At 45.7% G+C, this 23223-nt stretch overlaps 1 protein-coding gene across 3 annotated transcripts in view; it reads left to right on the top strand.

The window, feature by feature from the left end:
• The window catches only part of LOC141090243 (solute carrier family 13 member 1-like), a 113466-nt gene extending 90840 nt beyond the window's left edge, over positions 1-22626 (top strand). For all 3 annotated transcript variants that reach the window (XM_073576327.1, XM_073576326.1, XM_073576328.1), the window contains exons 15-16: positions 20467-20604; positions 20717-22626. In XM_073576327.1, coding sequence (XP_073432428.1) covers positions 20467-20604; positions 20717-20857 — 279 coding nt within the window. In that variant the 3' untranslated portion in view covers positions 20858-22626. The remainder of the gene's footprint in view (positions 1-20466; positions 20605-20716) is intronic.
• Positions 22627-23223: the final 597 nt, after the last annotated feature.

Genomic DNA, 23223 nt, shown 5'->3' with positions numbered 1-23223 from the left:
TTATGTTTTATTGTTCTGAACACATAGCACTTGTCCGTTTTTTCGGTCCAGAAATCGGACCTTTTTTTTCTCGCAAATGGGTATGAGCCCTTACTGTGGATGTTGCACTTTCAGTGCTGCAGCTGGGAATCTGCATTACGTTATTAACCTGCAGATTAACCCTGTATCTGAAGGTTAGTATATATATTGGACCTGACTGGTTCCCTTTTAGAGAGAACGTATCTGGGGCATTGATGGGTATTTTTAGTAAATGTTTGTATTCTCCATACAAAAACAGTTCTGGATCTGCTTATTCTTAGGACTCTGAAATGAGCGATTCCACTGTTGTAATCTTGGATTGTCAAATATGTGCCAGCACAGCCGAACTGATTAGGGACAGAGGGGTAACTCCTAGTTGTCAGATTACATGCATATATTTATCTGCCGCAAAACAAACTTACTTCGCATCTCTCATATCCTCCCTGTCTCACAACCCTAAACAGCTCTTCAACACTTTCAATTCTCTACTCCGTCCCACAGCACCTCCTCCCTCTCCTCTCATTTCTGCTGAAGACTTCGCCTCCTTCTTTAAGCAGAAGATCGACATGATCAGACAAAACTTTGGCCCGCAGCCCCCAATGCCCCTCTTAGCCGCTCAGCCCTGTTCTGCAAAAGCCAGCTTCTCCACCATGACAGAAGATCAGCTGTCCACCCTTCTGTCAAGATCACACCTCACCACTTGTGCCCTCGACCCACTCCCGTCTCACTTCATCCCTAACTTGGCCACAGTCTTCATCCCATCTCTAACACACCTCTTCAACCTTTCACTTACAAATGGTGTCTTTCCCTCATCCTTCAAACATGCCTCAATCACACCCATCCTCAAAAAGCCCTCCATTGACCCATCCTCTGTGTCTAACTATCGCCCGATATCTCTTCTCCCTTACGCCTCAAAACTACTGGAACAGCATGTATATCTTGAACTGTCCTCCCACCTCTCCTCCTGTTCCCTCTTTGACCGGTTACAATCTGGCTTCCGACCGCATTACTCAACTGAAACTGCCCTAACTAAAGTCACTAACGACTTACTAACCGCCAAGAGCAAGCGACACTTCTCTGTCCTCCTTCTCCTGGACCTGTCCTCTGCCTTCGACACCGTAGACCATTCCCTCCTGCTACAGACTCTCTCATCTCTTGGCATCACAGACTTGGCCCTATCCTGGATCTCATCATACCTAACAGACCGAACATTTAGTGTCTCCCTCTCACACACCACCTCCTCACCTCGCCCCCTGTCTGTCGGTGTTCCTCAAGGCTCTGTCGTAGGACCCCTACTATTCTCCATCTACACCTTTGGCTTGCGACAGCTCATAGAATCCCACGGTTTGCTGTACCACCTCTATGCCGATGACATGTAGATCTACCTATCTGGACCCAACCTCGCCTCCTTACTAACTGAAATCCCACAATGTCTGTCTGCTATCTCAGCCTTCTTCTCTGCTCGCTTTCTCGAACTGAACATGGACAAAACAGAATTCATCATCTTTCCCCCATCTCACTCTACCCCTCCACCAGACCTATCCATCAATGTCAATGGCTGCTCTCTTTCCCCAGTCCCGCACGCTCGGTGCCTTGGGGTGATCCTCGACTCTGCGCTCTCTTTCAAACCACATATCCAAGCCCTCGCCTCCTCCTGCCGCATCAAACTCTGTCTCCCCTTTATTCCCCAGCCTCCCCCCTATGCCAGGCGCTTCACTGGCTTCCTATTGCCCAGAGGCTCCAATTCAAAACCCTAACCATGACATACAAAGCCATCCACAGCCTGTTTCCTCCATACATCTGTGACATGGTCTCTAGGTACCTACCCGCATGCAACCTTCGATCATCTCAAGATCTCCTTCTCTACTCCCCCCTTATCTTCTTCTTCCCATAATCGCATACAAGACTTCTCCCGTGCTTCCCCCATACTCTGGAACTTTCTGCCGCAACACATCAGACTCTCACCATCAACGGAAACCTTCAAGAAGAACCTGAAAACCCACCTGTTCCGACAAGCCTACAGCCTGCAATGATCCTCGGTCTACTGAACTACCGCACAACCTGCTCTACCCTCTCCTACTGTATCCTCACCCATCCCTGTAGACTGTGAGCCCTCGCGGGCAGGGTCCCCTCTCCTTATGTACTTGTGTGACCCTTGTCTTACACATGTTTAATGTACCTGTCTATATTTCCCCTTTTCACATGTAAAGCGCCATGGAATAAATGGCGCTATATAAATGCATAATAATATGTATATGCATAGACCAGGGGATCACAAGGCTGCAGCGTTTGAGAAAAAATGTTTCAGAGTTATGGAGAATATGAGGGTTTACTATTACAGACATGTCAGAAGAGACTCTTTAACCCCTTCATGACTGGAGCTTTTTTCGGTTTTGCGTTTTCGTTTTTCGCTCACCTCCTTCCCAGAGCCATAACTATTTTATTTTTCCGTCAATAAGACTGTGTGAGGGCTTATTTTTTGCGGGACGGGTTTTACTTTTGGACGACACCCTTTGTTTTTACCATGTCCTCTACTAGAAAACAGGAAAGAAATTCCAAGTGCAGTGAAATTGCAAAAAAAAAAGTGCAATCCCACACTACTTTCTTGTTTGGCTTTTTTGGCTAGGTTCACCAAATGCTATAACTGACCTGCCAATACGATTCTCCAGGTCATTACGAGTTCAAAGACACCAAACTTGTCTAGGTTATTTTTATCTAAGTGGTGAAAAGAATTCCAAACTTTGCTAGAAAAAAAATATTACGTCATTTTCTGATACCCGTAGCGTTTCCATTTTTTCTTGACCTCGAGTTGGGTGAGGGCTAGTGTTGAACGATACCACCCGATACTGAAAAATATCGTATCGGAATGGATCGGCCGATCTAAAAAAAAAGTATCGGGTATCGCCGATTCCGATCCCGAAGTCCCATTCAAGTCAATGGAACAGAAATATCGGAATTAAAAAAAACCCTTTCTTTCCCTGTTGGTTAATTCTACATGGGGAAAAACAACTAATAATAATGTAGAATGTATTGTGGGAGGTGTAGGAGACGTTAAAGCCATAGAGCTTTAGCCCAATCAAATGGAATCGCAGTATTTTTTTTTTTATTTTTTTTTTAAAGACGTTCATAGTTACAAAGATATTGACTATGTTAAAGTCTTTAATTTTTTTGTCAGATATGTATGTTTCACTACTTCCATGCTCTTCACCTTCTTTTTTACTTCTCCCACACTTTCTCCATCATCTTCAGCAGCAGCATCATCTTCTTCTTTTATTCTTCTTCTTTTATTCTTCATATTCTACTTCTTCATCTTCCTATTCTTCTTCATCATATTCTTATTTGTGTCAGGCATTCCTGTAGTTATCTATAAAAGTTTGAAGATTACACCTTCCGTTCAGCCTGTCACAAAAGATTTACAACAGGATTTGTCCGCGTTCAGTTTGGCCTGCAGCAGCAGGCCTTTTCCAGGGGCACCACAAGGAGGAACGGACTCGCCCCCATACACTGCTTAGTCTTCTTCTGCTTATAAATTAGATAATATCATTTGCTCTGATTGTTAGTCTTATGCTTCATGTTCTTCTGCTTTTGGTTTTTATGCTTCTTGGTCTTCAGTCTCTTGTTGTTCTGCATCTTGGTGGTTGCCTTCCTGTTCTTTGTCCTCTTGGTCATCTTCTTCAGGGTCATCTTTTAGGTATTCTTCTGTGTGGTCTTCAGGGTCGTCGTCTTCAGGGTCATTGTCAGGGAGATCCAGAGTCAGAATCAAAAACCATTTCCACAAGCTTGAACTTGGAAAAGTAGCAGATGGTACAAGAAGGCTGAGGAACTGCCGAGAACCAGCTGACGGTACTGGAACCCGGAGGGGCAGCAGAATGAACAAGAGCCAATGGCACAACCGTGGACCAGCTGGTGGTGCTGGAACACGGTTACTAAGCAGGAGGTACCTGTGCTCCAAAGCACTACCAAGGACCAGCAGACGTTGCTGGAATTCGGATACCGAGAAGGAGGCACCTAGGCCAAAGGCTCTGCTGAGAGCAAGCTGACGGTGCTGGAACCCGAATAGGTCACAGAAGCTGCAAGAGCAAATGACACTAGCGAGGACCAGCTGATGGTGCTGGAACCCGGAGGGGCAGCAGAAGGAACAAGAGCCAATGGGACAACTGTGGACCAGCTGACAGTGCAAGAACACGGTTTCTAAGCAGGAGGTACCTGTGCTAAAAAGCACTACCAAGGACCAGCAGACGTTGCTGGAACTCGGATACCATGAAGGAGGCACCTAGGCCAAAGGCTCTGCCGAGAACCAGCTGACGGTGCTGGAACCCGGATGGGTAGCAGAAGGTACCCAGGAAAAACAAACTTGCAAGGCCGCGAGCTGGCCGCAGTTACCGAAACTCACAGTCCTACAGGGAGTGCTTGTCCTATTGGCACTATGGAACCAGCCTTTGTTACCAGAACCCGCAGCCCACATAGGAAGCACTGAAACTGCAGGCACCATAGACTCGGCTAGCCCGACCGCAACACGACAGGACAACGTATCAGTGGCAAAGTGACGTCGACACTACCCAGAAACAGCAGGCGTGCTGTAACCAGGCTGGGCAGGAGGGAGTACCCGTGCCAAAGACACTGCCGAGAACCAGCTGACGGTGCTGGAACCCGGAGGGGCAACAAAAGGAACAAGAGCCAATGGCACAACCGTGGACCAGCTGTCGGTGCTGGAACACGGTTACTAAGCAGGAGGTACCTGTGCTACAAAGCACTACCAAGGACCAGCAGACGTTGCTGGAACTTGGATACCATGAAGGAGGCACCTAGGCCAAAGGCACTGCCGAGAAACAGCTGACGTTGCTGGAACCCGGCTGGGCAGGAGGGAGTACCTGTGCCAAAGACACTGCCGAGAACCAGCTGATGGTGCTGGAACCCGGAGGGGCTGCAAAAGGAACAAGAGCCAATGGCACAATCGTGGACCAGCTGACGTTGCTGGAAGACGGTTACTAAGCAGGAGGTACCTGTGCTACAAAGCACTACCAAGAACCAGCAGACGTTGCTGGAACTCGGATACCAAGAAGGAGGCACCTAGGCCAAAGGCACTGCCGAGAACCAGCTGACGGTGCTGGAACCCGGAGGGGCAGCAAAAGGAACAAGAGCCAATGGCACAACCGTGGACCAGCTGACGGTCCTGGAACACGGTTTCTAAGCAGGAGGTACCTGTGCTAAAAAGCACTACCAAGGACGAGCAGACGTTACTGGAACTCGGATACCATGAAGGAGGGACCTAGGCCAAAGGCTCTGCCGAGAACCAGCTGACGTTGCTGGAACCCGGCGGGGCAGGAGGGAGTACCCGTGGCAAACACACTTCTGAGCAGCAACATGCGATGTTGAAGCCCAGGGGTCAATCAGGCAGCAGGCTGAGGCCAACTTGGAGCGAGTTTTATATTGGTTGTACACAATTACTGATTGTAACCGTGATCCACTTTGGCCTCTGGCTCTACTGTCTCTAGTATTTCCCCTGGCCTCCAACCGCGGCAGTTGCTGCACTGCAGAGTTGTCTGCACAATCCACACTTGTTCCTGAGTTACTGGGGCTCAGTCACGTCAGTTGATCCCCTGAGGTGTGTCCGGCAAGTTGTCCTGCTCTGTCCACATTCCCACAACTATTAATGGGAATGGGGACAGAGCAGGAGACATTGCCGGACACACCACAGGGGATCAACTGACGTGACTGAGCCCCAGTAACACAGGAACAAGTGTGGATTGTGCAGAGCAGTGACTGGCGGGGTTGGAGGCCAGGGGAAATACTAGAGACAGTACAGCCAGAGGCCTAAGTGGACCACGGTTAAAAGTCAGTAGTAGTGTGATGTTGGAGGCAGCAGGAGACTTTGCCATCCGCACAGCAGGGGAACAGCTGGCATTACTGAACCCCACTAACACAGGAGCTAGTGTGTGTTTCTCTGTTAAGATGGCACTTCTGAACACCAACTGGCATTGTTGGAGCCCAGGATGAGGCATGGAGTTGGCTGAGGCCAACTTCCAGCACGTTTTATAGAGGTTGTAGACGACTACTGATTGTAACCGTGTTCCACTTAGGCCTCTGGCTCCACTGTCTCTAGTATTTCCCCTGGCCTCCAACCCCGCCAGTGACAGCTCTGAAGTGGTGTCAGCACAATCCACACTTGTACCTGTGTAACTGTGGCTCAGTCCCATCTGTTGATCCCCTGATGTGTGTCTGGCAAGCTCTCCTGCTCAGTCCTCATTCACACTACTAGTAATGTGAATGTGGACAGAGCAGGAGACCTTACCGGACACACATCAGGGGATCAACTGACGGGAATGAGCCACAGTATCTCAGGAACAAGTGTGGATTGTGCAGACGCCACTTCACAGCTGTAACTGGCGTGGTTGTTGGCCAGGGGAAATACTAGAGACAGTGGAGCCAGAGACCTAAGTTGACCAAAGTTACAATTCTGTAGTAGTTTGCATTTGGTTGGAGCAGGAGACATTGCCGTCTACACAGCAGGGGAACAGCTGGCATTACTGAACCCCACTAACACAGGAGCTAGTGTGTTTTTCTCTGTGAAGACGGCACTTCTGAACACCAACTGACGTTGTTGGAGCCCAGGATGAGGCATGGAGCTGGCTGAGGCCAACTTGCAGCACGTTTTATAGAGGTAGTAGACTACAACTGATTGTAACCGTGCTCCACTATGGCCTCCGGCTCCACTGTCTTTAGTATTTCCCCTGGCCTCTAACCCCGCCAGTGACAGCTCTGAAGTGGCGTCAGCACAATCCACACTTGTTCCTGTGTTACTTGGGCTCAGTCCCGTCAGTTGATCCCCTGATGTGTGTCCGGCAAGGTCTCCTGCTCTGTCCTCATTCACACTACTAGTAATGGGAATGTGGACAGAGCAGGAGACCTTGCCAGACACACATCAGGGGATCAACTGACGTGACTGAGGCCAAGTAACACTGGAACAAGTGTGGATTATCGAGACGCCACTTAAGAGCTGTCACTGGCGGGGTTGGAGGCCAGGGGAAATACTAGAGACAGTGGAGCCAGAGGCCTAAGTGGAGCAGGGTTAAAAATCAGTAGTAGTTTGAATGTGGATGGAGCAGGAGACTTTGCCGTCCACACAGCAGGGGAGCAGCTGGCGTTACTGAACCCCACTAACACAGGAGCTATTGTTTTTCTCTGTGCAGACGACACATCTGAGCAACAACTGGCTGTGTTGAAGCCCAGGGATTATAGTTCAGGTGGTAGAAACATGAACACAACAGGAGACCCGGATATATATTGCCAACCAATTATTTAGTCGGGAAGAGGACTGGCAAATTCTGGGGAGATCCAGGCCTTGTTCATTTTCAGAAAAGTAAGCCGGTCAACGTTATCGGAAGAAAGTCTCGTGCGACGGTCTGTTAGTACACCACCTGCGGCACTAAAGACGCGTTCCGATAATACACTGGCAGCAGGGCAAGCCAGCACCTCCAATGCATACTGGCTAAGCTCTGGCCATGTATCCAGCTTAGAGACCCAAAACTTGAAGGGGAAGAGCCATCTGGGAGTACACTCACAGGGCAAGACATGTAGTCTGTCACCATCTGACGGAAACGTTGCCTCCTGCTGAATGGAGCCGTCAGTGATTGTGTAGACAATTGTGGCGGACACACAAAACTTTGCCACATTTGGGCCATAGTGGTCTTTCCTTGTGCTGAGGCACTTCCTCTGCTCCCTCTTTGTGCCGAGTTTCCTCCACTGGGTCGACGCACAGAGGTGCTTTGTAAAGCACTAGCACCACTGCTGTTGGGTGGAATGGAAAACATGATGGCCTGCACCAGTGTGTCTTGGTACTTCCGCAGTTTACGCTCCCGGTTCAACGTTGGTATGAGGGTTTGCAAGTTGTCCCCGTAGCGAGGATCTAGGAGGGTGTACACCCAATAATCAGCCGTGTAGAGAATGTGGGTGATGCGGCGGTCGTTTCTCAGGCACTGCAGCATGAAGTCAACCATGTGCTGCAGACTCCCAACTGCCAAAGAACCGCTGTCCCCTGCTTGAGGTGTGATCTCTGCTTGCTCTGCATCACCCCACCCTTGCTTTACATACTGACTAGAGCTTTGTGTACCTCCCTCCTGTGGAGAGATGTCTTCATCCTCACAAAGTGTCCCCTGCCTAGGCCTTTGTGAGGAAGCACATAGCGCAGACTGTCCAGAAGCAGATGGCATTTGGGACTCCTCATCCTCCCCCTCTTCCAAAACCTCATCCCTTAGTGCTTGCAGTGTTTTTTGAAGCATGCAGATAGGGGGGACAGTCATGCTGACTAGTGCATCATTTGCACTCGCCATCCGCGTGGAATCATCGAAGGCACGCAAAACGAAGCAGATGTCCTTCATAGAGGCCAGCTCAGTGGTGCTGAAGTGTGACCGGCGCACATTGCGACTTGTTTGCGCCTGATGCTGCTGGTACTCCATGACTGCTGCCTGCTGCTCACACAACCGCTCCAACATATGTAACGTTGAATTCCACCTGGTGGGTAGGTCACATATGTGATGTTCCGGAAGGCGTAATCGGCTCTGCAGAGCAGCAAGGCGCGATCTTGCAATGCTGGAACGCCGCAAGTGAGCGCACTCTATGCGGACCTTGTGCAGCAGTGCATCAAGATCCGGATAGTCCCTCAGAAAGCTCTGCACGACCAAGTTGAGCACATGTGCCAGACATGGGATGTGAGTGAGGTTGCCAAGGCCAAGAGCTGCCACCAGATTTCGGCCATTGTCACACACTACCAAGGCCGGCTGGAGATTCGCTGGCAGAAACCACACGTCGCTCTCCTGCTTGATGGCATTCCAGAGCTCCTGCGCTGTGTGGCTTCGATTCCCCAATGAAATTAATTTCAGTACAGCCTGTTGACGTTTGGCCACGGCTGTGCTCATATTGGTCGTAACAGGCTCCTGCTGCGCTGTTTCAGAGGAACTGGAGTAGGAGGAGGAGTCAATGTGTACAGACTGGATTCATGCAGTCCGTGGAGTTGGCAGAACACGTAGAGCGCCACTCTCCAGATCTGTACACGGCTCCACAACATTGACCCAATGGGCAGTGAGGGAAAGGTATCGTCCCTGTCCATGGTTACTGGTCCAAGCATCGGTGGTCAGATGGACCTTGCTACTGACGGCGTTTAGTAGCGCATGTTTTATGTTTGCCTCCACATGTTTCTGCAGGGCAGGGACAGCTCGCCTGCTGAAATAAAAGCGGCTGGGCACAGTGTATTGTGGGACTGCCAATGCCATGAAGTCCCGGAAGGTGTCAGTCTCCACCAGCCTGAATGACAGCATTTCAAGGGCCAGTAGTTTGGCAATGCCAGCATTCAGAGCCTGTGCTCAGGGATGGTTTGCCGAGTATGGCCGCCTTTTCTCCCATGCCTGTGCTACCGATGGCTGCCGAGTGGCCTGGGAGTGTGAGGATGACTTGGAACGTGGTGCTGTGGGTGGAATGTCACAGGGTCTCCGGACAACAGTGCTAGAGGTTCTTCCTTGGCGATCCTGTGAGGAAGCCGAACCAGCTGTGTGTGAGCTGGAGGAAGAGGCCCCAACACGAGCTGAAGAGGTGGTAGGTGGTGCTGTACGTTGGCCTACGTCTTCAGTGTGTCTGTGTAACTGCAGCTCGTGCTTGGTCCGCACATGTTTCCACATATTAGTGGTATTGAGGTTGCTGACGTTTTTCCCTCTTTTGACTCTCTGATGACACAGCTTGCATTTGACAAAGCAAATGTCATCTGCAACTGTGTCAAAAAAGGACCACGCACTGCAAGTCTTGGGAGCGCCCTTTTTGCCTTTTGAAAGTGGAATGCTCCTAACGGGTGCCGAAGTGGAGGCTACAGGCAACCAAGTCTGCCCCCTCCCTCTCCCTCCTGTTTTGGCCGTTCGGGGAATCTCTTCCTCAGAGCTTCTCCCACCACCTTCCTGTTCCTCACGCCATGATGGGTCAAGGACCTCATCATCTACACTCCCCTCTTCAAACACCTGCTTCTCCTGGGTTGTCTCGCCAGCACCGTACGCACCAGAAAGTGGTAACTGAGTCTCGTCATCATCTGATGCGTACTGAGGTGTGCTGACCATAGGCACTGGCCCACCTGCCTCTTCAGATTCAGAGGGACAAAGAAGTTGCGCATCACTGCATACTCCCTCTTCTTCACATTCTGGAATGCTGCTTGGCTGGCCCCCTCTTTCCAAACCAACAGATTCCGAGAACAGAAGTAGAGACTGTGATGGCTCCTGTCCAGGGGTCTCTGACTGCCTGGGCACTTTGGTAGGTGGTGAAGAGACAGATAGTTGCTCTTCGGTGCTCTGGCCCTGAGAGGATGTGGAAGTAATTGAAGTCGATGCGTTAGCTGCCATCCATCCGACAACGGCTTTAATTTGTTCCTCCCGCAGCAGTGGGGTACGGTGAGGTCCTACAAAGCTGCGCATAAAGGACTGTTGCCTGCTAAAACTGGGGGATGCTGACTCACTGGTGCAAACAGCAGGCACAGAATCCCCACATCCTCTCCCTGCAGAATCCCCACGTCCTCTCCCTGCTGAAACTCCATGCCCACGGCCACGTGCCTTACTCCCTGCCTTCTTCATCTTGCTAGACTGATAAAGTTAGGCAGAAAAGTACAAAGGGGGGCCTTAGTGTGCTTATTCCTGAACAGCTGGTTACAGGTATAAGAAACACTAATTTTATGAAGTGTGTGTGTCGACTACACTTTAATGGGAGCTAATGTGGCCTACACAACTTTCAAATGTAGTGTTTGGTGAACTTTGTTGGGTTTTTTTTGGGGGGAAAAAAAACTAAAAGGATGTGACCAAAGATTTGAAAGTCAGAGTATCACCAACTTTCTGGAGCTATTACAATGCAGGCAGGTAACCTACAATGAAAAAGATGAGGCTCCAAAAAAATTGGGTAATACTAATCTGGCTGCAGTTGAAGGGCACAAGCCAGAAAAAAGGCTCCTCTATCTACTCCTATATAGTGTTTGCAACCAACCAATGTAGATGGATATGGATGGATGCACACTAATAGGAGAAGAAAAAATGAGCTGCAATTAAAGAAATATATGTGTGAGGCAGTGACGCACGCTGAGCAGCCTACAACCAGACGTAGCTGCAGGACACACTACTCAGTGTGAGCTGCACTCACACACAGTCAGAGACCTCTCAGACAGCAGTGAACAGTGCAGCTAAGTGGGCACTAGCACTGACAGGCTGCAGAAAGGCTCCGCTGTGTTCTCCTAGAGTGTTTGCAACCACCGTATATGGATACGGATGGATGCACATTAATAGGAGAAAAAATGAGCTGCAATAAAAGAAAAATGTGTGAGGCAGTGACACGCTGAGCGGCCTACAACCAGACGTAGCTGCAGGACACACTACTCAGCGTGAGCTGCACTCACACACAGTCAGAGACCTCTCAGACAGCCATGAACAGTGCAGCTAAGTGGGCACTAGCACTGACAGGCTGCAGAAAGGCTCCGCTGTCTACTACTAGTGTTTGCAACCAACGTATATGGATACGGATGGAAGCACACTAGGTAGAATTTTTTTAAAATAAGCAGCTCAAAAAGAAAAATATGTATGAGGCAGCAGTGAGGCACGCTGGGCGGCCTACAACCAGACGTGGCTGCAGGACCCACTCCACAGCGTGAGCTGCACTCACACAGCCCTTGCAGACAGCTGTGAACACTGCTGCTAGGGAAAAGCAAGCTACAGTGGTGGTTTATGTAGCCTGGGTAATGCACAATATTGTTTTGAGAATCGCTATTTCTAACTGTCCCTCACAGTCTTCAACAGCAGCCTGTCCCTAACTGAATTCACAGCAGAGTGACCAGAAATGGCGGCGGCAGTGGCTTTTATAGTGCATCATGACATCATTTCAGCAGCCAATCACAGCCATGCCAATAGTTAACATGCCTACATGCCTAACAGGATGTGCCCACACTTCTGAGGAATCCCATTGGCTGAATCAAAGCGAGCGGGCTGATAGCATTATGGGAATTCCGATTCCGGTATCCGATATGAAAAAAGTATCGGAAGTCAGTATCGGAATTCCGATACAGCTAATATCGGCCGATACCCGATACTTGCGGTATCGGAAAGCTCAACACTAGTGAGGGCTTATTTTTTGCGTGCTGAGCTGACGTTTTTAATGATACAGATACAATCTTGCGTTCCCCGTTATTGCATTTTAATGCATTGTCACGATGACCAAAAACATAATTCTGGTGTTTTTACTTTTTTTCTCGCTACTCCGTTTAGCGATCAGGTTAATCCTTTTTTTAATTGATATATCGGGCTATTCTGAACACTGCGATACCTAATATGTTCCATTCTTTTTATAGTTTTATTTTGAAAGGGGGTGATTTGAACCTTTTTATTTTTTTATTTTTTTTTTAATATTTTTAAACAGTTTTTTTTTTAAACTTTTTACATGCTTCAATAGCCTTTATAGGAGACTAGAAGCTGCCATAGCCCGATTGGCTCTGCTACATAGAGGCGATGATCAGATCACCTCTATGTAGTAGAATTGATGACTTGCTATGAGCGCTGAACATTGGGTGGAGCTTACAGCAATCCAGCACGGACAACTATAGAGGTCTCCAGGAGACCTCGGGTTGTCATGCCGACAAATCAGTGACCCACAATCACGTGACGCAGGTCACCAGTGTGCGTATTTCCGGTGCGATTGCTGGAAGCGCCATTTAAATGCAGCTGTCAGAGTTTAATAGCGGCATTTAACTAGATGATTGAGGATGGATCACTATTCCACCCGCGGCTATTGCGGACAAAACAGCTGACATGTCCTGGGAAAGATGTGGGCTCACCGCCGCCCACTATTACACCCAATGTCGGAAAGGGTTTAAAGCCTATGCACAATATTGCAATTGGTTTTCATGACATTTGTTAGCCATGTCACATCTGAAGACTCTGTTCCCCTGCACGTAACGGGCTGCTGAATTGGTTAGCTATGAATCTGTCAGTGAGCTTGTTCTGACTGCAGAGTTTGTCTTCTCTACCTTCTCTGAGCTGATGTATGACCATATGAAAGTTTAACAAATTTTAATAAGTCAGCTTTGAGGAGTTCTGGAAAAGAAATGGAACTGTCGCAAACCTGCTGTCTAAAGGAACTCTCCTTATGTCATGTCCAGCTGCTCGATGCCCTCCTGTGCCCTGTTCAGCTGAGTTGGGCAGCCTTGTTTTTGGTGCTCATTACTTTAACCCCTTAACGACCAGGGGTATTTTTGGTTTTGCATTTTCATTTTTCCCTCCCCTTCTTTCCAGAGCCATAACTTTTTTATTTTTCCGTCTCTATGGCCATATGAGGGCTTATTTTTTGCGGGATGAGTTGTACTTTTAAATGGCACCATTGGTTTTACCATGTCATGTACTCGAAAACGGGAAAAAAATTCCAAATGCGGTGAAATTGCAAAAAAAGTGCAATCCCACACTTGTTTTTTGCTTGGCTTTTTTTCTAGGTTCACTAGATACTAAATCTGACCAGCCATTATGATTCTCCAGGTCATTATGAGTTCATAGACACCAAACATGTCTATGTCCTCTTTTATTCTAAGTGGTGAAAAAAAATTCCAAAGTTTGCTAATAAAAAAAAAAAATTGTGCAATTTTCCGAGACCCGTAGCGTCTCCATTTTTCATGATCTGGGGTTGGGTGAGGGCTTATTTTTTCCATGCCGGGCTGACGTTTTTAATGATGCCACTTTTATGCTGACACGTTCTTTTGATCAACCGTTATTGCATTTTAATGCAATGTCTTGGCGACCAAAAAAACGTAATTCTGGCGTTTTAAATTTTTTTCTCGCTACGCCGTTTAGCGATCAGGTTAATGCTTTTTTTTATTGATTGGGCGATTCTGAACGCGTCGATACCTAATATGTGTATGTGGGATTTTTTTTTTACTGTTTTATTTTGATTGGGGCGAAAGGGGGGTGATTTGAACTTTTTAGGTTTTTTTAATTTTTAAACATTTTTTTTTTTTTACTTTTTGGCATGCTTCAATAGCCTCCATAGGAGGCTAGAAGCATGCGCAACCCGATCGGCCCTGCTACATATGGGCAATGAGCAGATTTCCCATATGTAGCAGATTTACTGCTGTGCTTTCAGCGCCGACCACCGGGTGGCGCTGAAAGCCATATGCCTGGAACAACCATAGAAGTCTCTGAGACCTCTGGTAGCCCAGGCAACATGATGCCGATGCCCGATCACGTTACGGGGGTCGGCGATGAGGTCATTTCCGGCCCGGCGGCCAGAAATGCTATTTAAATGCCCGCTGTCAGCTTTGACAGTGGGATTTAACTAGTTAATAGGCACGGGCGGACGGCGATTCCGCTCGCGCCTATTGCTGACACATGTCAGCTGTTCATAACGTGACAATTTGTGAAGAAATGGAAATTTGTTGAAAATTTTAAAAATTTTGCAGTTTTCAAACTTTAAAATTTTTATGCCCTTAAATCAGAGAGTCATATCGTACAAAATAGTTAATAAATAACATTACCCACATGTCTATTTTACATCAGCACAATTTTGGAACCAAATTTTTTATTTTTTTAGGAAGTTATAAGGGTTAAAAGTTGACCAGCGATTTTTCATTTTTTTCAACAAATTTTACAAAACCATTTGTTTTAGGGACCACATCCCATTTGAAGTCACTTTGAGGGGTCTATATGATAGAAAATACCCAAAAGTGACAAAACCACATTTAAGAAGTTTATTAACCCTTCAGGTGGTTCACAGCAGCTGAAGAACCGTGGAAGGAAAAAATGAACATTTATTTTTAGTCACAAAAATGATCTTTTAGGAGCGATTTTTATTTTTTCTTTTCACAAAGTTAAAAGGAGAAAATGGTCCACTATAGTTGTTGAGGAATTTCTCCTGAGTATGCCGATACACCATATGTGGGGGGAAAACTACTGTTTGGGCGCATGGCAGGGGTCAGAAGGTAAGGAGCGCCGTTTGACTTTTTGAATGCAAAATTGACTGGAATTGAGAGCGGACGCCATATCGCGTTTGAAGTGCCCCTGATGTGCATAAACAGTGTAAACCTCCCATAAGTGACATCATTTTGGAAACTAGACCCTTCAAGGAACTTATCTAGCTGTGTGGTGAGCATTTTGAACCTCCAGGTGCTTCACATAAATTTAGTACAAATATCTTGTGAAAACATCACACAATCCTGAATTTCAAACTCCAAATATAAAAATGTGATTCCCCATTGGTGGACAATACTGAAAAAAATCGCATGAACTACAACACTTACAGAAAAAAGCAATACAAAATACCAAAGATAACTTATAAATATGCTAATATAATATTTATTAACCCGATAAAGTCCACCAATGCTACAATGGCTCTTCCTTACCAATATACATAAACCAAGGAGGCAGTATTTAAACTAACTCCAAAAGAAGAGAACCATAGATAAATGACAAAATAAGTTTATTTGATCAATTAAAATACATAAAAATGCTACCTATATTCATATCAAACAAACATACCCCTGAGGAACAGCACAGTGGGGATACAAAAAACCTTAAAGTATTTACTTTGGCACACCATGTAAAGGAGGATGAATAAATACGTCAGTATCTTAATGGAAAGAGGCTCCAGAAAGTACAATTAGCGAGAGGCATTACTAGTTATAGTGCCCTCCTTCCATATAGTCTACTATGAATGCAACTATACCGCCAATACATATTAAAGATAACAACAGTGCCAATAATATAAGAAGGTGTACTTACTAATCAGAAAGAAAGATGTAAAAGGCCCGCAGTGCTGTCCCCGCGCCCCGCGCGTTTCGCCCGCCCCCGGAAGAAGCAAGCGGGCGAAACGCGCGGGGACAGCACTGCGGGCCTTTTACATCTTTCTTTCTGATTAGTAAGTACACATTCTTATATTATTGGCACTGTTGTTATCTTTAATATGTATTGGCGGTATAGTTGCATTCATAGTTGACTATATGGAAGGAGGGCACTATAACTAGTAATGCCTCTGGCTAATTGTACTTTCTGGAGCCTCTTTCCATTAAGATACTGACGTATTTATTCATCCTCCTTTACATGGCGTGCCAAAGTAAATACTTTAAGGTTTTTTGTATCCCCACTGTGCTGTTCCTCAGGGGTATGTTTGTTTGATATGAATATAGGTAGCATTTTTATGTATTTTAATTGATCAAATAAACTTATTTTGTCATTTATCTATGGTTCTCTTCTTTTGGAGTTAGTTTAAATACTGCCTCCTTGGTTTATGTATAATATTTATTAGAATAAATAGGTACAGGGAGAGGAGGAGTTCCACCCACTGGCTCATGTGGAAAAAAGGACGCTCAAAAGGGCCAATATAATACTATTACAATAGCCATGGGAATAATTACAGACATAAGAGGTAAATAGAATATATTACACATTACGAAAAAAGGGCCTATTGACAAAAATGATAGAATCATACAAGATGGATGCATGGTCAAGATATATTGCACATTTCCTGAAATGGCCTGTTAAAAGAATATTAGAGCCACTGCACCCAATATAGTAACATAAATCAGCATATTACCTAATATAGTAGCAGGAGCTGGTCCGAGAGCATCCAGAAATTTAGTACGTAGAGCTGTGAAAATAAAAAATTATTTTATTTTCCCCAAAAATGTTTTTTTAACAAATTTTTTATTTTCACAAGTGTATAAGGATAAAATGGTCTGCTAAAATTGTTGTGCAATTTCTCATGAGTACACCAATACCTGTTGTGAACACTTTGAACCTGACTTCTGAGTTTGGGCTCCCTCTGGTGGTTGCTGCGGTAATGGAGCTGGTCGAGTTGACAGAAGTCCATCACCTGAAGAGGATTAGTGGAGGTCAGGTGTTACAGACTGGGAAGATTTAAGTGAGCAGGCTTCCCTCAGTTGTTGCTGGTGATTTGGTTTTCTTCCTGTGCATTTTGAAGTCCGCTTGCCCCCTGCTTTGTCCTGCATCGTTCAGATAAGTTATTTGTCTGCTGGAATCTTTTTGCATTTGATCCAGTTTTGCCTTTCTCTGCTTTCTGCTTTGCTGTGTGGGTTCAGCATTGTTCCCTACTGGGACCTTTGCTGGACTCCGTTCCATATGCCACAGCTTATGTCAGTCTGTTCAGTATTGCTAGTCCCCTGTTATATCAGTATCTTTTGTTTTGCTTCCAGTTAACACCAGAATGCTGATCTAGTGGGGGAGAAGTCGTGTGGCCTCAGTATTTTTGCATATCAGACGTGTTGGATTTTTCTTAGGGTTTTGCGCGTGATTGCAGACAGTATCTTTCCTATCCTGTTCTATCTAGACAGTTTGGGCCCCATCATTTGCTTACTCTATTTTCTGCCTGTGTTTGTGCCTCATCTTGTCTCACCGGCAATATATGTTTGGGGGTTATCTATTCCTTTGGGGTTCTACTCTGGGGCAGTTTATCTTTCCCCTTTCTTGCTTTAGGCTTAGTTAATTCTTTGGCTGTGTCGAGGCGTCTAGGGCATCGTAGGTACGTCCCACGGCTAATTCTAGTTGTGTTGTTAGTTTTAGGGGTCTGCAATCCGCTAAGTTACCAACCTTTGGTCATCTGGTTGCCTAGCTTATTCCCCGGTTATCCTCCAGTATTGCCGAAGCTCTTTTTTTTTTTTTTTTTATTCCCATATGCAGCACAATTCCCCAATATGTCATCTTCTCTGCTGCAGTTAGATGGGTCCATCTGGCGCATAATGACGAATGATTTTGGGTGAAAAACTGATGGGCATACAGGTTTGTCTGGCCACCATAAGATTTATTTCCTCACTGAAAAAGAATTTGAAGAAGTCAATTTCAGTGAGGTCGGTGGTGTCAGACTGGATTCCTGAGCCGCTGATGAAATCCGGAATGACGGGCTGGTAATTTTCAGGGGGTGCAATCCATATGGGATCGATTGCTGCAGGAGTTGCCTGGGTCCTAGGGCGCCTTGCTGGGGGTCCTTCCTTATTAGATGATGAGGATGAGGAATACAGTAATGTGGGATCCTCCTCACTGGCTAAATCCGTGTCAGATGCAAGGAAGGCGTAAGCCTCCTCTGGTGAATAGCGCCTTCTTGACGAATGGGACATTTTTACTTTTTTCCCAAACCCCGGGGATGTGTATGTAAGTGATGCTTTTACATGGGTAATGTGTGGGGCTTGTATATAGGGTACAATTTATTATGAAAAAAAAGGAGAGATAAAGTGTAAAAAAAAAAGAAAAAAATAAAGAAAAATCTGATGTAAAAAAAAGGTTTATGTAAAAAAATTGGACGTTCACTACACTAATGCCCTCCATATAAATTTATCAGATGGAAATAATTATTTTTTACAAAAGAAAAACGAACATGCGTCACAATGTAACGTACGCTCCCCTAATGGACTCACTAAAAATGTACGACGCAACTAATATTTTTTACAAAAGAAAACCTAACGTCACCAACATTGTTATGCACCCTCTCCCAATGCACAAGAAATTACCCGGCGATAGCAGTTTTTTTAATCCAAAAAAAAAAAAACCCGCTACCTCCCAACCTATAAATCTACTCTATGCGTTTTTTTTTCCCTCTAAAACAAGATCAGACGTCACCAAACACCGACTCTGGCTATACGAACACGCAACCTATAAAACTACTCTGTACAATTTTTTTTTTTTTCTAAAAGATCGGTTGTTACTAACACTGTGACGCTGGCTACGCTACCTTGCTATGTCTAAAACTACACTGTACTAACTACTATTATTATTTTCTAACTAGCTAAAAACCGAAACAGTCCCGTGGCGCAGTCTCTGATCAGCAGCAATACCGAGCAGAGCGCTGCGGACACAGGAAGAGCGCGAATGCTCTGCGCAGGACATGGTGCACACAAAAATGAAAAAAAGTGCGCTAAAAATTCTGTTGGAGGGGGAGGGGGTACTGGAACAGGGATGGGGTGTACTGGGACAGGGATGGGGGAGGTGCTGCTGTGGTCACTGAGTCACACAGCACAGATGTCACATTGCAGGAGGATCACTCTGAAGCAGCAGCACTTGGAGGCAGGAGATCGCAGGGAAGATCACACTGGCCATCAATGGATTCTTTACTCAGGTGACACCTTTTGACGGTGCGCCGACCTGCGCCAAACGCAACCTGCTGCAGTTTGGTTGTGTCGGCGCACCGTCAAAAAGGCGCATGCGCCGCCAAACGCATACTGCGCACGGCCTGCGCCCCCAGTGATAAAGATAGGGGACGCAGGGCGCATGCAGCGTCATGCGCCGGTGGGCGGAGCTACCGGCGGGGGCGCGGCAGGGGGCTTGGCTTAGCGGCGGCCGTGCGCAGGCCGTCGCTGCGCTCATAAACGCTAGTGTGAAACTAGCCTAGGGCAAAAATAGCAGAATGCTGATTGCACTCGCCAATGCAAGTCAATGGGTGCAAGAAAAAATCAGACAGTACACGGACCATTAACACAATGTGAGCCTAGCCTAAGCCTGATTTCAGTAATGTGTCACTTACTGAGCTGTGTGTTACTGTTTTAATAAAATCCATGTTTTATCAATCAGAGATTATCACTACAAGACTAGGTTTTGCTAATCAGTGCTGTGGGCTGATTATACACAGCTCAGCAGTCTGGGCGTTATCTGCTGCAGTGAAAACTGATTTTATCAAAATTGCTGCACCCAGTAAACAAAGTGAAACACTGCTGAAATCAGGGTCTCTGCCCCTACGTCCTGCCGCTCTCAGATGGGGTAGTAAAAGCCTGCTGACAGATTTCTTATAAAGCAAGGATGACAGGTTGTCTTTATTAATACCTTTTTTATTTACTACTTACATGCAAGTTTACTAATGTTTATGCCGATCTTTAATTACTATTATTATTATTTTGGTTTATTTTGATGTCTCTAAAAATAGGAAATGTTGGTGTCACAAAAAATTTATCTGACTTGAAAAAAAATCTTCAGCAGGTCTCTACAGGACACATTGACGGATTTTTTTGTTTGCTGCTTTTTTTGGTCATTCCTTGGCGCTTGTTCATCTTTTTTTTTATCAATTTGGGTGGTGTTTTTTTTTATCGTTTTCCCATCATTTTTCGGTTGTCTGCTTGCGCTCTCCGGTCGTTTTGTTTCTTTGCCATGAATTCGTTAGTGGTTTCTGAGATGAAAATGCTGGGAAAACTGTCAATAGGACGAACGTCTTCCAGGTGTCTCTTTGAGTCTTCTGATTGTCTTCTCTTATTATTAAGTATGAAGCGTCCTCAGAACAGAAAAGGCCTTCAGACCAGATCTATGGTAATACCGTGTATCTCTGTGTTGTGGTGCAGATCATACAGCATTGAATTGCTGGAGGAATCGCAAAAAGCTGACAAATATTAGATCAATGTGAAGATGCAAAGATTTCTTAGTGTTAACTTCTAACAAAGGTTTTCTTTTTTTGTTTGTGTGAAAGGCTGAAGGAATAGGAGTAAATCCCCTTCTCGTTATTATCCCAGCCACCATAAGTGCCTCCTGTGCTTTTCTCTTGCCTGTTGCCAATCCTCCAAATGCCATAGTATTTTCCTACGGTCACCTGACAGTGCCAGACATGGTGAGTAGATGATTGGCATCGTGTCTCCACCTAGTTGCTGAATTCAAGCATTTTGTTTTTTCTAATTTTCTTTTGTTTGTTGTGTGTTTTCTATGCTTCTCCTCATCCACAGATAAAGGCAGGACTGGGGACAAACCTAATCAGCATGATGGCATTGTGGTTTGGACTTTACACTTGGGGTGTTCCCATGTTTGACCTGAACACTTTCCCCAACTGGGCATCTCACAACACATCAGCAGCTTCCATGCCTTGACCGACCTTCCCATCTCCAATTCTCATGTCAAGAAGGCTGATTCTGATGGACTTCTAGGCATGAATAGGAGCAGCCTGTGTCGTCCTCAAGTTTTTAGTCTGCGATTTTGGGTGTAGTGGGATTTGGCTAAAGACATGGAGAACGCTGGATGCTTGTGTTCAGTAAACACAGTGACACATTATAGACAGAGGTTTTATAAAAACTATTAACCTAGTATCACTCTAGCGATTCAGCCTGGCACTAAAGAGCAGCATACCTTCATCCTCCTAACCATTGATGCAGCCGGCCTACGTCCAGAATGGCCCCGTTGGCCTGTCAGGGAGCTTGCCAGATCCAGGAATTAAGTGTTAGTCATATATCACTTTAACCCAAACTATATACACATTCACCATCCACATTATTGAAAAGCAGTTTGTTGGCTTCTTGAGTGGTCAGAGGTAGCCCTCCTGGTGCACAATTTTTAGTTCGAAGGAAATGATGTTCTAAAATGTAAGTAGTCTTATACCTTATACTGCACAGAGACGCTCAACCCTTCCTCACTTCCAAACCGGCATTTTGGTGATATTTTGTTCCTACTCCTAGACAAACACTGGGGGGAGGGGTTGGACACTATAGAAAAGTAATATGCCCCCTCTTGCCTGTTTTTGACCCTTGATGGTTGCATCTACACCATGCACCTTTCTACACATATGTATACTTGAACAACCAATACACCCATATTTTGCCTTAGGCCGGGATCACACATGCGAGAAACACGGCCGAGGCTCGCATGTTAATACCCGGCATTCGGAACGGAGTGTGCGGCCACATAGCAATATATGGAGCCACACGCTCCACTCCTGAGTGCCGGGTATTAACATTCGAGACTCGGCCGTGTTTCTCGCATGTGTGATCCCGGCCTAAGATTAACAGTGGTATGGGGTGGGGGGTCTTCTGGTTGTGGTTGGTTCATGCTGGTCTATAGTGCCAGGCTCCAATATTGCTTGGGCTCCATGTGATTAATTGCGACAATCAGAATTTTTGCTGTTGTTGCATGGCTTTCTTCTCCCAGAAAGAAACCTTAAGGTTGACTGTCGCGCACAGAAGTAGACCGTGAAGGTAAATACATGCGCATTACAGGCTCCAGCAGAACATACTATTAGACCATGAGAAGAACAGTCTACAAAACCTTTGTGTCAGTGACAACTACTTACTGTTTTACTGTGCTTGGATAATGGATTGGATGAAGACGTCACTCATTACAGAGCCGTTACATTTGGTGCTATAGAACATGTTCGAAAAAAGAAAGCGGAAAAACACTTAGATTTTACTAATAAACTAGTTTCATTGTTGTGATACCGATTGGCCGTACAGTGCAGGACTCACTGATGGCCGGTATCTCTATTTATGTTTAGTAGGGAAGAGGATAACACTATTACTACTGGGAATCACAATATCCCTGTGTGGGACAGGAGCATGACACACTTGAAGCTGTTCCCTGACAATAAAGCTTTGATCTGCTCTTGTTGACCTGGCAGTAATCGCTGTCTGTGACCCCGCAGCTGTATGCCCAGATCCATTGTACGTTCCTTCTGGCATGTGCTGGACAATGCTTTTCTTATTTGCACAGTAGGATAAAATACTTGCATTATCACAGGTCGATTGCACAAAGCTCATGTTCTGTTTTGGGGTGGTTTTGTACTATAAATTATGTATCTTATTAACATGGAGAGACTGATCGGAGACTCCATCCGTTTAATAATAATTTTGAATAAAATGCAATGATTGTATTATTGTCTTCATGGACTGATTTATTTTTGCCTTTGTGTTTAAAAAAGTTCTTCTTTTTTTGTTGCACTGAACTAACTTTTGTTGCTGATATCACTTTGGGGTACATGAAATGTTTGGATCGCTTTTTATTTATTTATTTATTTTTTTTGGGGGGGGGGGGGTTGCAGAAACCAAAAACTGCAGTTCTGGTATTTAGCTTTTTTTCTTTCTGCTGTTTACTGTAGAGGTTAAATCATGTTATGTTTTGATTGGACTTTTATGATTATGATGTTACTAAATATTCCTAATTTTTATATTTCTTTAACTGGGAAAAGGGTTATTTAAACTTATACTAGTATATAGCTAAATTAATGGTCTTCCATGAAGCCCAGCTCTTTGCTGTGAGTTATAAGAGGATTAACGTGGGGGGGGGGTCTTGATCAGACCCTGGTTGCCATGATGACCCAGCAGCACCCCAAAGTTGCATCAGTTGCTTCCATACACCCATAGTGCCCATATGATGCAAAATGATGTTCTGTGGTCTGTATGGGGTTAATATTCATTGGATCCAAGTTTTAGCAAGAGCAGGTTGTGATTGCACACTATGGAGCATAGAG

The sequence above is a fragment of the Dendrobates tinctorius genome, unplaced genomic scaffold (genome assembly GCF_039654945.1).
Source record: "Dendrobates tinctorius isolate UK_male_01 unplaced genomic scaffold, ASM3965494v1 ptg000048l, whole genome shotgun sequence".
Lineage (NCBI taxonomy): Eukaryota > Metazoa > Chordata > Amphibia > Anura > Dendrobatidae > Dendrobates > Dendrobates tinctorius.
This window is presented reverse-complemented; position numbering and strand designations above follow the sequence as displayed.